General features: G+C 29.7%; 2 protein-coding genes across 2 annotated transcripts; both read left to right on the top strand.

The window, feature by feature from the left end:
* The first annotated feature begins 343 nt into the window (after positions 1–343).
* On the top strand, positions 344–3,126 carry LOC126840917 (CTD nuclear envelope phosphatase 1). Its single transcript, XM_050576935.1, has 6 exons — positions 344–548; positions 626–808; positions 1,418–1,484; positions 1,894–2,084; positions 2,527–2,755; positions 2,822–3,126. The coding sequence occupies exons 2-6, from the start codon at positions 710–712 to the stop codon at positions 2,968–2,970; spliced, it is 735 nt and encodes a 244-aa protein (XP_050432892.1). The 5' UTR covers positions 344–548; positions 626–709; the 3' UTR covers positions 2,971–3,126.
* Positions 3,127–8,083: 4,957 nt separating this feature from the next.
* Positions 8,084–14,060, top strand: LOC126840546 (solute carrier family 25 member 35-like). The gene is made up of 4 exons (XM_050576379.1): positions 8,084–8,240; positions 11,186–11,572; positions 12,106–12,445; positions 13,582–14,060. Exons 2-4 carry the CDS (start codon positions 11,198–11,200, stop codon positions 13,773–13,775), a joined length of 909 nt encoding a protein of 302 aa, XP_050432336.1. The 5' UTR covers positions 8,084–8,240; positions 11,186–11,197; the 3' UTR covers positions 13,776–14,060.
* The last annotated feature ends 300 nt before the right edge of the window (positions 14,061–14,360 follow it).

Genomic DNA, 14,360 nt, shown 5'->3' with positions numbered 1-14,360 from the left:
CCAGTTTTGGGCTTGTAAAATTCATGGCATTTTTTAATAATAATCAGACATCAGTTTCTGTCGGGATATTGGGAGTGAAATTTAATTTTTTTATTGAAATGTATACTATATAAATTATAACGAATAATCATTTATCATATTATTATTATTTCTAATATACAAACTTATTGCTCAACCAGCCTAAAGAAAATACAAATTATAAGACCGGACAGTACACTCTCTCGGATTCGTTTCGAAGCTTATACGTTCGTTTGTGTAATCTCTTTGGAATCGTCCATGATGGCGTGACATTCTTATCACAGAGTGTTGTTGTTTAGAAATAATTGATTACAGGTGTAATAAAATCAAAGTAGACAAATAATTTTAAAAAGTTATTTCTTCTGTATTCAATTTGATCTCCTTGTTAATTTTATAGTATTGAATATTAATAAAACACCATTAACAAGAATCAATAATAATTATCACCTTAACGAAATATCGTTTTCATGGCAAAATACATTTGTCGAAACGCTTAATGTAATCCTAAAGTTTTACTAAATGCATATTTGGTAAGTATTAAAAACGTTTTTTCATACTCAAGGATACGGGATACCTTACATATATGACAATTTGAAATGGTTTGTAGACTTACGAGTTGCAGTTAAATTTGCCAATTATCAACTCGGGCCTATTAAGTTATGTGGCAGCAGCAATAGATATCACCACACAAATGTTGAAAGTCATACAGATGAGCATTCAAGCTTTTATGGCTTTAGCTTCGAAGGTGTGGGCTTGTATATGTTTCCTCATCAAACGTCAAATAAAAACTGTAAGTGTCACTTTTTATAATTTGTAAAGATTTAAAATTTTAATCAAATTGCAAAAGTGAATTTTACATTTTGTACTGGTAAATTATATTATTATAAAAAAAAATTTGTTGATTCTCACATAATATAAATTAAGTAAAAACACTTGAACATTTATACGTCTATCTAAATCAAAATTTATAATTTACAATGAGAAAACGATAATAAATACCCATAGTTAAATAAAAAATATGCTTTACTTACACTGATTATATTATTACGTCGTATATAGATGTAAACTACCAATAAACAATTCTATGTTTATCTTGTTTAAACGAACATTTAATAAGCGTACAGCAATTATAAATATAACTCTAAAAATTCAATTAGAAAGCTACTTTGTAAAATACATTTTGTTATTAACAAATTACATTACTTAATAATTTTCATTTTGACTTAAGTCTTCGGCCTTTACATATAGTAAAAGTAGTAAAATTTGTAACAACAATAACAAGATAAATAAATGTTTTTATAGTCTATGATCTTCGAATAGCTAGAGAAACAAAAAATCTATACTCAACTTAATTTAAAATGAAATCAATAATTATTCATTAATAATATTTGTTCTACAGGTTCGACAATATCAGCCGGTTAAATATGGAGTATTTCCTCTTTTGCCATTGTCCAGGCATAGATTAAGTAAGTGACAACTAAAAAAATACCTGACATTATATTGATGACCGTTACAGACTAATATTTTTCACTGTTTGTAACCAAAATAAATATAAATACATTCGGTTTCACATGGGTTTAAATGGCTGAAAAATATTACTTTGAAGCCCAAAATTAAAACTCATTTGTTCTCGTCATTACAGACACAAATATCTTGATTGGCATTAAAACAAAGCATACTACTTTTCGAAACGTATTAGTTTTCGTAACTGGCTTTGATGTATAAAGTATTGTGTTATACTATTAAGAAAAGAAATAGTTTTTAATATAATTTTTTTTCTCGTTACCTATTTTTGAATTTCTAAATGTAATGAAAACCATTATGTTTAGAATTTAGGATTTTCATTACAAAATCTTTTTTTTATTATTGTTTCAGGTATGGTTAAACGAAAAGTTTTGGTGCTAGATTTAGACGAAACATTAATTCATTCTCACCACGAAGGTGTTTTACGACATCCGTCCAAACCTGAAATGCCACCAGATTTTATTTTAAAAGTTACCATTGAGCGGCATCCAGTACGATTTTATGTTCACAAAAGGCCGCATGTAGATTTTTTCTTAGATGTTGTAAGTATTTTAATTTTTTTTTTTTAATTAGCTTATTAATTAATTAACTCATTGGTCATGTTATGAGAAGAGATGAGGCAGAGACAGTGAGAGGTGTAATGAAGATGAATGTAGAGGGGAAAAGGGGAAGAGGAAAACCAAAGAAAAGATGGGTGGACGGAATACAGAGTGATATGATGATAGCGGGGGTGATTGAACGAGATGTAGAAGATCGAGCTCTATGGAGGTATAGGACTAGGGTGGCCAACCCCATGTAGTTGGGAGTGTAAGGCGAAGATAAAGAAGAAGAAGAATTAATTAACTCATTCAAATATTATTATAATTTAATTTAATTATTATTTTATACATAAATTTAATCAAAAAGTTATGTTTGAATGATATTTAGCTATTATAATCTTGTATAACTGTTTGAATTTCTATTTGTGTGTCTTATTAAATGTAGGTTTCAAAATGGTACGAGTTGGTAGTATTTACGGCTAGTATGCAAATATATGGCGCAGCAGTTGCCGATAAGCTAGACAACCGTAGAGGAATATTAAAAAGACGATTTTACAGACAACACTGCACACCCGAGATGGGTTCCTATACTAAAGATCTGACGTCGGTTTCTAGTGATCTATCTAGTGTATTCATTCTTGACAATTCACCCGCAGCGTATCGAGCATTTCCTGGTAATATTACTCATTTATTTACATTTTTTCAAGTTGTTTATAAAATAATAACACTGGTTTTTTTAGACAATGCAATTCCAATTAAATCGTGGTTCTCGGATACGTCAGACACGGCATTGTTGAACCTTTTACCCATGTTAGATGCGTTACGGTTCACGGACGATGTGCGTAGTGTTCTTAGTAGAAATTTACACAACCACAATATGTGGCAATGATCGTGTCGGTAACACACTAGAAAATTTCTTTTCGATAAATAGTTTTTGACCTTTTTCACTTTTTCAGTCATATATATATACGAAAAAATAATACATCCAAATTGACTTAAGATATTTGTAATTTAATAATAAATTAATTTTCTTTCATTTTGTAAACGGTAATACAATTTTTTTCCTGAGTGTTGTGAGACAAATTTATGTAATTGTAAACTAAATATTGTTAAAAAAAAAAAAGAGAGAACATTTTAATTTAAGTTTATAGACTTACTATGTCTATAAAAACGATGATTACTCTTTTTGTGTTTTTACTTTTTATAGATACGTAAAAACTAATCTTGTAAGGTTCTAGTCGCTGTTATCAGTAATATGTACTTTGCAATACTAACACTTTAGTAGAGTAAGGTATATTACTTAAGATGTACTGAAAATGTTAATGTTACGGTACGTTTAGTGTAGCTCTGTTTTACCAATGTAAAAAATTAATCAAGTCAATTTTACATTTGTATAAAATAGACAAATACAACCAGGATGATTGTCCTACTATTATATAAATAACTTTATTTAATCTAAGAAATGATTGTTATTAATTATGTTTTTTTTCCTCCAATACTTGCATATTATTGTTCGATGAGGATTAGTTCAGGTGGTTTGGTCGTGAGGGTATATGCTGTGTGTACTCACTTTCCACTCGTCTATGTATGTATGGTATCTGCAGATTTTCAAAGTACTGTACTCAGAAATGTAGAAGTTGACACACCATTTACCCTACCACTTTATCTTAATGCCACTGTAGCACTAATAGCGTATAGAAGATCTGTTTTTGTTTTGAGTTAAAAATTGCTTAACAAAACTTAAGTCTTAATATCATCAAGAAACTTTTGTTTTTTTGTTGGATTTTATAATGGACAGACTGAGGGCATCCAACTTACTATTCAATTGTTTTCCATTAAATTGTATTCAAAAGTCATACTTTAGATACTTTTTAACTTATTCAATTTGATTAAAACCGAATTACTTTTATTTTTAATTGGTATTTTCGTTAATAACAATAACGGTATATGAAAAAAGCATGATCCACAATACATTATTATCGCCTTGAAGTTTTTGTATTTATCTCTAAAATAGATGGTTGAAATAAATTTCAAAAGTTTTTTTATAAATTCATGTAAAAGTAATAAATTGTAAACTGATAAGTTTGAAAATGTGTTACATTCTAACATATATGTCAATGATTAAATAATAATATTATCGTTTTGTACTTAATGTAAATTCAATGCCAACAAACTGTGATTTAAATACTCTGATAATATACGTTTTACTATAACTATAAAATTAAATAATAACCAAAGTTCAATAAAAGTTATTTTGTTACTTCAACAAGAAGTATTTTAATTACTAGTAATTTCTGTAGTAATTTTTAAAACAAGTAATTGTTTGTCCAACAGTAAATAAATTATATTGTCATAATTAACTTAATAATTTATTATGGGTTAATAAATATTATTAATATCACAATTTGTATGAAACATTAGAATAAATGCGTTTGTTAAAACATTAATAAAAATACCCATTGTGAAAAATTATTAAAAATTTAAACCATAGCAATCTTTTTAAAAAAATTATATTTATATTATGTTGTAGTCCTTGCCGTTATTTATGTCATAAGATATTATTTTGATACTTATTGTTTTTAAAATTTTAATTCTATGTATTCGTTGCAAATAACTCTAATCAAGTGTATTAGTAAAAAATTAATTTATGTTATGTTTTGATTGTGCTCGTGGCTACTAATATTACTCTTAAATTCGTATTTTGTAATATTGAGACTTCTTAAAAAATGGTGGCCGTCTTTCAGAAAAAGCAATAAAATACCAAGTACCTACCTATATTATTAAGTTTTAATACAATTTTAAAATAACTTATGCAATGCACTTATGTAAAAAGTCTTTTGCAAAAATACCAACAAAAAAATTAAAACAAACAATGAATAATGTACAAAGAATATGAAAATTACTGTCTTACCATTTAAGAATAAAAATATGTATGTCAATAAATTTATTTTGTAAATATGTAAATTGTAATGTTTTTATAAGTATACAAATTTATTGTGTAAGTATGTGTTAATATAAAGTATTTCAATTTTATCTGTTGCAATTTTTTTCACCTAGATTTGACAATCATTTAATTAATTTTTCTATTTAAATAAAATCTTAAACAATTATTTAAACTAAAACTGTGTTTTAATAAAATCTCCAATAATAAATCTTTAATAACTTTATACTTGAACAACTAGATTTTCTGAATAATAATTTCTAATACATTTTTATTTTATAGAATTTGAATAAAAACATTTAAATTAAAATAATAACTAAAATAAAATGAAAATGTTAAATAATAAATTTAAATAAATATTTATTAAAAATTACAGTGACGGTTATTAACAGAACCTGAAAACAAGCTAATATTACGCTCAATAGACAATAATGCACCAATACAGCAAGTACCTAAATCATTTTAAGTGCTTGGATAGTTGGTCAACAATCAAGTAGATCACCAGCAAAAATATAGTAAGCCAGGACTGTCATCATTAAAATGAAAAAGCTCACATTTAGGCCTCAAATTGCGGGTCTGCGTAGTTCGATGCTATGACTGAAAAGACTATAAAAAGACAGTCGTTCAAAATGTGGATATACCGGCGAATGCTTCGTTCCTATTCCTTAAACAGACGGGATAAAGATCAATGATGTACAGTAAAATGTCGAAAACTAAAATACCTGAGAAGCGATAAATATCATTTATAACCTTACTAATAATATGGGGAAATATTCAAGGAATGAGAAGCGTTGGCAGAAGACGGATAGATATTATAGTTGGGAATCGTAAAAGAAAATTGTATAATACAACATAAACTGACCAGCATATTTAAATTAAGAATAGCCAATATGTTCGCCAACCTTCCTCGGAAGTCGGTGTTAGAAGAAGAAAAATAACAGGTTATTTGTAACAGTCGAATAAAAATACATTTAAATAAAATAAAATTTGAAGTTATAAATGGTGTGGACAAATACGATAAATGAGACAAAGGAGAAGAAGATTATTTGAAGTAAATAAATAATAAATAACTTCAAATAACGTTATTTTCAAAATATGAAAAGTTATTTGTTTTAATAACGAACAAGAAAAACTAATAATTTTTTAATGAAATCTTGTAATCCGAAGTATTTGAAAGAGGGAAAAACTAGTCAAAGGTGTGTTCCACTGAACTGAATTTTTACTTGTGATCTTAGAATTCTTAGAATATCCAATTAAAAAAATAATCCAACTATCGCGTTAGCCAATTATTTTCGGTTAATGTAATTAATGCACATATACTTGGGATATGTTGAATAGGGACCGGGATAATTAAATAACTGTCCTAATACACAGCTACTTCAAATTCCATTTGTCGCAACCTAAATGATTATCATTTATCAAACATTGATACAGACCTATAATCTAAGATCGTCAGCTATACTCTAATCATTTTTTCTGGCGCTATCAATATCCAATAATTGTAACTCTAACAATTAACTGAGTCATTAAACGACGTCGATGCGGTCTAAGAATTTTTTCAAATCGGAGTTGACAAAAATTCAGCGCTTTTTTTTATATTTATGCTCAATATACCTTTTTAGTATTTAACCAAATATATGGGTTTTATTGTGTTTGGGTATACCAAAAAAAAAAACGTATTTGGGTGGGTTTAAAAAAAAACTATAAGTAGTTATGTACACGTTATGTTTTAACGGAGCGTAAAAAGAATATTATTAACCCGATCACAAAATTTCAAAAAAGAATCTGTACGTAAATAATTAATATTTTGAGAGGACTCGGCCGTTTTTCGATTTCCGCTATTGATTCTGTACAAGATCCTATTGTTGTTTGCAGAACGAATATAAAAGTTTGTAGCAATATTTAATATGTACAGCCTTTAATACCTATCTATATAAATTATTTAACTGGTTATTACACTGAACAACACAATTTGATATTTTTGGTAGAATAAAAGCGCATACATTTTTTTTTTGCATCTGATCTTTGGTTTAAATCGCTAAAGTAAAAAACTTACACGACAAAATTCTGAAGTATTTTTTTTTTTGTGTTAAAAAATAAACTACAATTTCTTAGGATAAATAATAAATACCTAAGTAAAATAAGTAATTGTCAAAACCGTTACTGCACAACGCGAACAACGTCGCACGTAGAATAATCATTTTGACACTATCATTAGACATTACCGAGAGATAAAGTTCATTGGACAGAAAACGTGTTCACGAATCACGTGTCTATAAGCTTAACAGCAATTAGTTTTTTTTTTTTACAATTCAATTGGTGTTCATAGTATGAAGGATATCAGCCATAATATGTATAATGTATTCTAGTTTATACTCGTATTCTAGTTTGATCTTATTTCCGTATCGGATACCTGTTCGGTGTTCAGCGTTAGCCGTACACCGCGTGCGAATAATAGATTCAATAAAACGATGGCTTAATAAATATCTTATGAGTAAATGTTTGGCAAAAATGTGTCTGCTATATAATTTGTCAAAGAATAGATAAAAGGGTTTTTTTTTTGTTGCGAAATCGTGGTAATCTGGAAATTATCAAAAAAATGCATTTGTTAATTTTAGAATGTTTTACGATAACGTAAGTAAAACGTTTTTCAAAAAGAAAAACTATAAAATTGTAGAAAATGAGCGTTATGACGAACGAAAAAAAGTCTGCACATAAAACTACTTCGTAAACTTTGCAAAAAAATTGACCCTCGTTAAGTACTGGACCCACAAATGTAGGTAATATAATCAGTGAACAATAATAAACGAAGAATATTCTCTCCTGGCAAAAAAATGAGACACCGGTACTGTTAATGATTCCTTTAAACTACCGTGAATGGCGTGTGTTTACTGTAAATACAATTTAAAATGAACCATGTAAATATTATAATGTAAGATGTTATTCTGAGAATAAAACACGGCGTTTGAAGGTTACTATAATATTATGCGGGACCGCCCGAATCACTATTAACAGCTGATCGGAGCTTCTCACTGGCTGCCACTGTAAATGTGCGATAGCCTCGTGTCCGCAGTCCGGGCTCTAGCCTCTAGTAATATCCGTCAATGACTGTTAACGACAGTCGCAGTAAGTGAGTGAGTGAATGAGTTTTCGTCAACGGTCTCGTACGCGGTGTTAGTGGCCACATCCATCGGAGTCACGCTGAATGTTACAAAACGGTATAAAAGTTGTTTTAATAAAAAAATTACTCCATTTAACTATACATGATAATAATAGTCATAATTTGTTTGTATTTAAATTACTCTTGGAACTAAACACTGAATACAAATACAATGAATTCTAACTACCTATTCTATTTAATAATGGTAATTAAACATATTATTAAAATTGTGTTTGACAATATTCATAAAATTGGTAATTTTGAAAGAAATTATAAAAAAGAACCTACTTAAACAATTAAAAAAACCTTGTGAGAGTAGTATATACAATAATTTACAGACACAAAAAAAAACAGAGGACGATCGTGGTTATAAAAAATAAATTTATACTACTAAATTCAGTATTTAGGTATTATATTATGAGTAATTTTTTTTTATTTTGTTTAATTACACAAGTAAAATGTTTGAAGATTCCCACCTCAAATTTCTACCAACGAATAACGAACCATCTAATATATATTATAAAAGATAATAGGGTAATACAAATATTTTAATAATGATTGCCAAATTAAAAATGTCAATTAACATATTATATTATACAACTACGTGTCTTGATCACATTGTATAAAAACATAATGGGAAAAAAAAATTTAATTATTAATTAAACCAAATAAGATATTGAGTGGTTCGTGATAAGTTGATCACCCTGTATATGAGGTCAATACTGCTTGAAAATTAAAATAAGAACTGTTTAACTTATATCTACAATAATTAATAAATTTGTAATTTTATAGTTTTATTACTTTGCAAACAACACCCGATGTGTTTTTTCTATAATAACTAAAACAAATCTATCTATTAAAATAAATTTCAGTTGTATCACGTACACTTTAATACACCTAATAAACTTACATAATATTTTTTTTTAAGAAAGACTAAGGGGCTTATCCAACGATTACAGAACACCAAACTAAAATGTGGCTTAAAAGTCAAACCCCATGTAAATATTTCTAATTTGTTTTATTAACAATCTGAGTTATTATAGCAGAACTCGACTTTTATTATGGACCCTTATGAACGTACCTACTTAACTTAACGACAAGGATAGAATTAAAAATTACCAAATAATGTATTATGTAGATAATCTTAATATATTAATAATATCTTTATTAAGTCATTAATGAAAGCTTTTTATCAATAATACATATTTACAGCATTATATTAAACAATACATTATTAAAAAATATCTACTTATGGTAATCCGACATATTTTAAAGTTATATTAAATCTATTACAGTTTACATTGACGTATGTAATATGTATACTGTATTAATTTAATAATTAATTCATAATCTTATCTGATTATGAATGTTCCAAACAAGCCAACTATTGAGTATTATATAAATACCATTATATAAGATACGTTTAAAATTTAAATAAATTATGACCAAAAAAACCCGTTTGCCTATTTAAAGTATAGACTACATAAATTGTTCCTATTCGAGTCTTAAAACTATTTCAAAAAACTACATAAAGTAATAGTTTCCAACAATTCTTAAAATAAAAGGGTTGTATAAAGATATTTTTTCGCTTTTGATCGGAAGGATACTTCAAATAATTTCAGAATTATTTTAGTTGTAAATTCGGAAAGATAAAGCGTGCCATATTTTTATGTTCGAAAATTCTTGTTGCATAAGAAAAATCCAGTTGTTAAAAAATTTTGAAAATAGACAGAATAAAAAAAAGCCCAAATTTTTGTTTATTAAGCCTAAAAAGGGCAGTTCGCGGTCATAAGTGACATACGAAAAGAAATCATGCTCGCAAAATTGATTTACTACATACAATAATTTTTTTTGCCTTATTTTTACAGTTCAATACCAAATGTTTATCTCAAAGTCTCGAGTATTAAACACCATTATAAATTAGCTCATAATAAATACTTAAGTTAATCTCCACAATGTTACATTATAAAATTATTCAAATAAATATAACAACGAAAATAATAAAATCATATTCTTTTACTGTAGAAAATAATGTATAGTGTGAGGAGGTCAATTAAGATATCGAAAACGATAAAAAAGGTAGTCAGATTGATGTATAGAAGTACATATACACATAGAAACATAGCAACAGCTTGGTTGTACAAAAAAAAAAAATCAGAAATTAAACGAGACACTAAATTTTACATGATGCACATTTATAATGCACCTCTAGTTAAAATACATGTTCTTGGCAAAAATCTTAAAATCGGGTTAGATTAGGTTGACCTAACAAAATATCTATAATTTTGTATTATTAAATTAAACAAAATCATTTATAATAATATCTATACCAAACATCTATAATGAATATTATCGCCAGTTAATTTGTCTAATTGTCGAAAGATAGCACATCATTATTACAAAGAGATTACAAATTCACTAAAAAAAAAATTTTAATTTACATTTTAAGTTGCATATTTAGAATTATTGGCTAATAATTTTGATTAAATGTCTTACGATAGTGAAACCCTTATCTTTACAAATGTCGAACAACGATGTATTAATGTATATAATACCAATAGTATTATACTCATTTAAGTCACAATTATGCTATAAAATATTAGATCTTTTCGTTAGTATTATCAAATTTTGATACCGAATTATTACTCATCATTAGATACACATAAAGAGCCTTTCTTCCTTTGTCATTTTACTTTCATCAATTATATCTACTACATGCTATACTTTGCCCAACTCTGGTAAGAATTTTAATATTAATTACTCAATACTCACACGTAAAAAAACTAGATCGTTAAAAACTGAATCTACTTTTCTGGTCATATAAAAACTACATACCCATTTTACACTTTTTTTTTTTTGTAATGCTGCATTTTTTTCAAAATTCAAAATAACAGTAGCGTTTATCTTGTTGTTTTTTTTTTGTAAATGTGGATTTTGAAAGTTCCACCGCTACTGCGAATCATGTCTGACGGCGTATTCTGGTGTATTTGTCTGTGAATCTAGGTATGACATAAGATGGAATTCATACTTGGCGCGACGGCCGCAAGCTGTGCCGTATGCTTTACCAACCCGTTGGAAGTGATCAAAACCAGATTCCAGTTGCAGGGAGAGCTTATGAAAGCTGGAAAATACACGGTGCACTACCGAAACTTCTTCCATGCATTCTATGTGGTGGCCAAAAACGAAGGGTTCATTGCCCTACAAAAGGGGCTGCTGCCGGCCATGGGACACCAGGTGTTGTTGAACGGCACCAGGTTCGGTATTTACGACGTGGCCGAGAAGCGCAAGTGGTTGCTCAAAGAAGACGGCTCGGTATCGTTGGCCAAGTCTGTGGGTATCGGTGCGGCGGCCGGCACATTGGGGGGCTTCGTGGGCAGCCCCTTATTCCTGGTAAAGCATTATGAAACAAATGCCGTTTGGCTCCCAAGCGATTTTTTCAATTATATGTAAATTTTTTTGATAACAAACTATAGTTAAGTCAGATTTAGTCTGGCGGAATTGACTTCAATATATCAATTTTTAGACAAAAATTGAAAATCGTACTTACTTTTAAATTATAACGTATAATCAAACGCCTATTACATTTTCGCTAGTTTTACAAAAATATTATTACTAGAACCCAGAAGTTCTTAAGACAACTGCAATATACGTCATGCATTCGCATGCTCAAAAAATTTAATAAAATATACCAAAATAAGTACTAAACATTTATTTTTTATTTAAATATTTATTTTAGATCCGAAACTTTCAAAGTAAGTATGACCATTTTTCGTTTTCAAAAATGTATACATCAAACATGGAATAACAACAATTATTTGTTTTGGGACGGGAGAGGGATATTGTAAAAATCGTTTGGGAACCACACTGCATTGATCATGCAAATGATATTTAGGTATAATAGTCGATCATATGGCTTTCGACAGGTCAAAGTCCATTTGCAATCGTTGTCGGCCAAGAGCATTGCGGTGGGACACCAGCACAAAACCAGAGGCACTCTGAGCGGCCTCTGGTCAATATACAAAGACTACGGGGTGGTCCGAGGGCTGTGGCGTGGCGCGACCGGGGCGATGGTGCGCATAAGCGTCGGTTCGTCGGTCCAACTGAGCACGATGAGCCTGTTGACCGAAGCGTTTGTCAAAAACGAAATACTCAGGAAAGAACAGAAAATTATGGCCACGTTCATATCAAGCATGCTGGGTGGCGTGTTCATTGCCTTTGTGATGGCGCCGTTCGATCTGGTGTCGACGCGACTCTACAATCAAGGTGAGAGTGACTCCTCATGCTGAGGGTTATCGCGGTTAGAGATTCCTAAACGATAGTGAGTTCCCGACTTACCATTACACGGTAACCGTAACAGCACCAATACTCCAAGAAAACATTATCAGGAGTCTGAATTGGGAATGCAGAGACTCCCCCAGTTACAGATGTCCAATAAAATGTTTTAGATAATCCTCTGGTACTTCACCTTAAAAGCACTGAGAGTCCTTCGACCGTCCAGTTGACAACATCGTCTCTGGACACTACATAATGTCCTTGGGAAGTCCTACTTTGTTTCCCCTGTAGTAGTCGAATGACTATCCGGAGGAATCCCAAATTGCGAAAAATCCTAATTGGCAAATGTTGAACTGGAGTCATGGTTCGTTAGTACGACTTACTGTGATAATAATTCATTCCTGTACCTATTAACCTTTCTACCCTATGAAAAACCTCGTTGATTTTGCTTATTAAAGCTCTAATCTTTAAATAACCGGAGTACCACCACTGGGTGTCTTCTCCTATCAAGCCATCAAGTGAAAAATTATATTATGTCTATTTTATCATTTACGCTTATTGTGCATAAAAATTGTATAGATTATGTAATAAAAAAAAAAAAAAAAAATCTTTAAACAAATAAAAAATGAATAGTCCTAGTGACGTCCGGACTCAGCAGGACTTACTACTAGAAGTCTAGTACTATGTAAGGAGATAAGTAAGTCTCCTAGGAGGAATTTAATTTTAGCATGGAACATGCTTCAGCCTTCCAGCTCGAAAACGACACGAAATAGTCTATCTCACACACCCAGTGGACCGTGGTCTTCAGGAGCCAGCAGGCTAAAGCATGTTCCATGTTTTATAATTTTTAGCCGTTAGGCTTTAAGTAGACTGTAACTTTTTTCGACGTGGAACTAAAAAGACAAATATTTTACAATGTGTTTTTCAATTTAAATTAGGTTATCAAAATCATAATATAGAATAGCTTTGAGAATCAATGACAGATTGTGTAATAACTATATATCTGCATATCTGTGTAATAATTGTGTATGACAGACTAATAATTTACCAATAACTAATATTCATATTTTGTACTTTTGTTGTATTATCGTAAGCTCTGCTAACATCGTTTTTCTATTGTCCATTAGCCGTCGACGTCAAAGGTCGAGGGCTCATGTACCATTCGTACTTAGACTGTATGACCAAAACATTCACACAAGAAGGCGTCCAAGGACTCTACAAAGGAATCCTGCCGTGTTACATGAGGCTCGGGCCACATTTAATGTTGAGTATGGTCTTCTGGGACTCGTTGCGTCAGCTGCACATATACATCACAACGTGAAACCACCAAGTTATTCTTCTCTTAAATAGTTTTTGTTATGATATATAGTGTGTTATGTATAATATATGTTTAACATTAATTATATTACACCATGTTTTACTTATATGTACTGATTATGTATTACTGTGAAATAATTCCCTCAAATTCAAAAGCGGCAGATACAAGCTACAATAATTAGCTGGGCATGTCGCGTCGTTGATTAATTAACCAAATATACATAAATGTATGTATGTATTAAATGTTAACTTTTGGTGTAAATAATAAAATAAGTAATTCATTTTCGCATTTATAGTGTCCACATTTTTTTTGTTTCCTAATCAGAAATTGTAAAAATTCCTATCGACGTGAGTACGAGGATAGTTGTGAAATTTCCGACCCAATATATTAGCAATTAAGCCAGCTCAAAACGCCAATAAGTAATTACCACCGTTGATGTATATGACATATATTATTATATTTTTAATCGTCAGATAATAATTCAATAAACGCACAATCGTCGAGTGCGTGAAAGTATGTTACAAATGTAATCAAGTTTAATATCTAAACAGACATAATCGAATATAATCAATGTATTAGTAATTAAAT

Source organism: Adelges cooleyi, unplaced genomic scaffold (assembly GCF_023614345.1).
Source record: "Adelges cooleyi isolate 19-005CV unplaced genomic scaffold, UGA_ACOO_1.1 ACOO_flye_CR_arks_rails_tigmint_CR_PRNA_108, whole genome shotgun sequence".
Classification (NCBI taxonomy): Eukaryota; Metazoa; Arthropoda; class Insecta; order Hemiptera; family Adelgidae; genus Adelges; species Adelges cooleyi.
The sequence above is the reverse complement of the archived record's forward strand: the minus strand, read 5'-3'. Positions and strand labels throughout refer to the sequence as shown.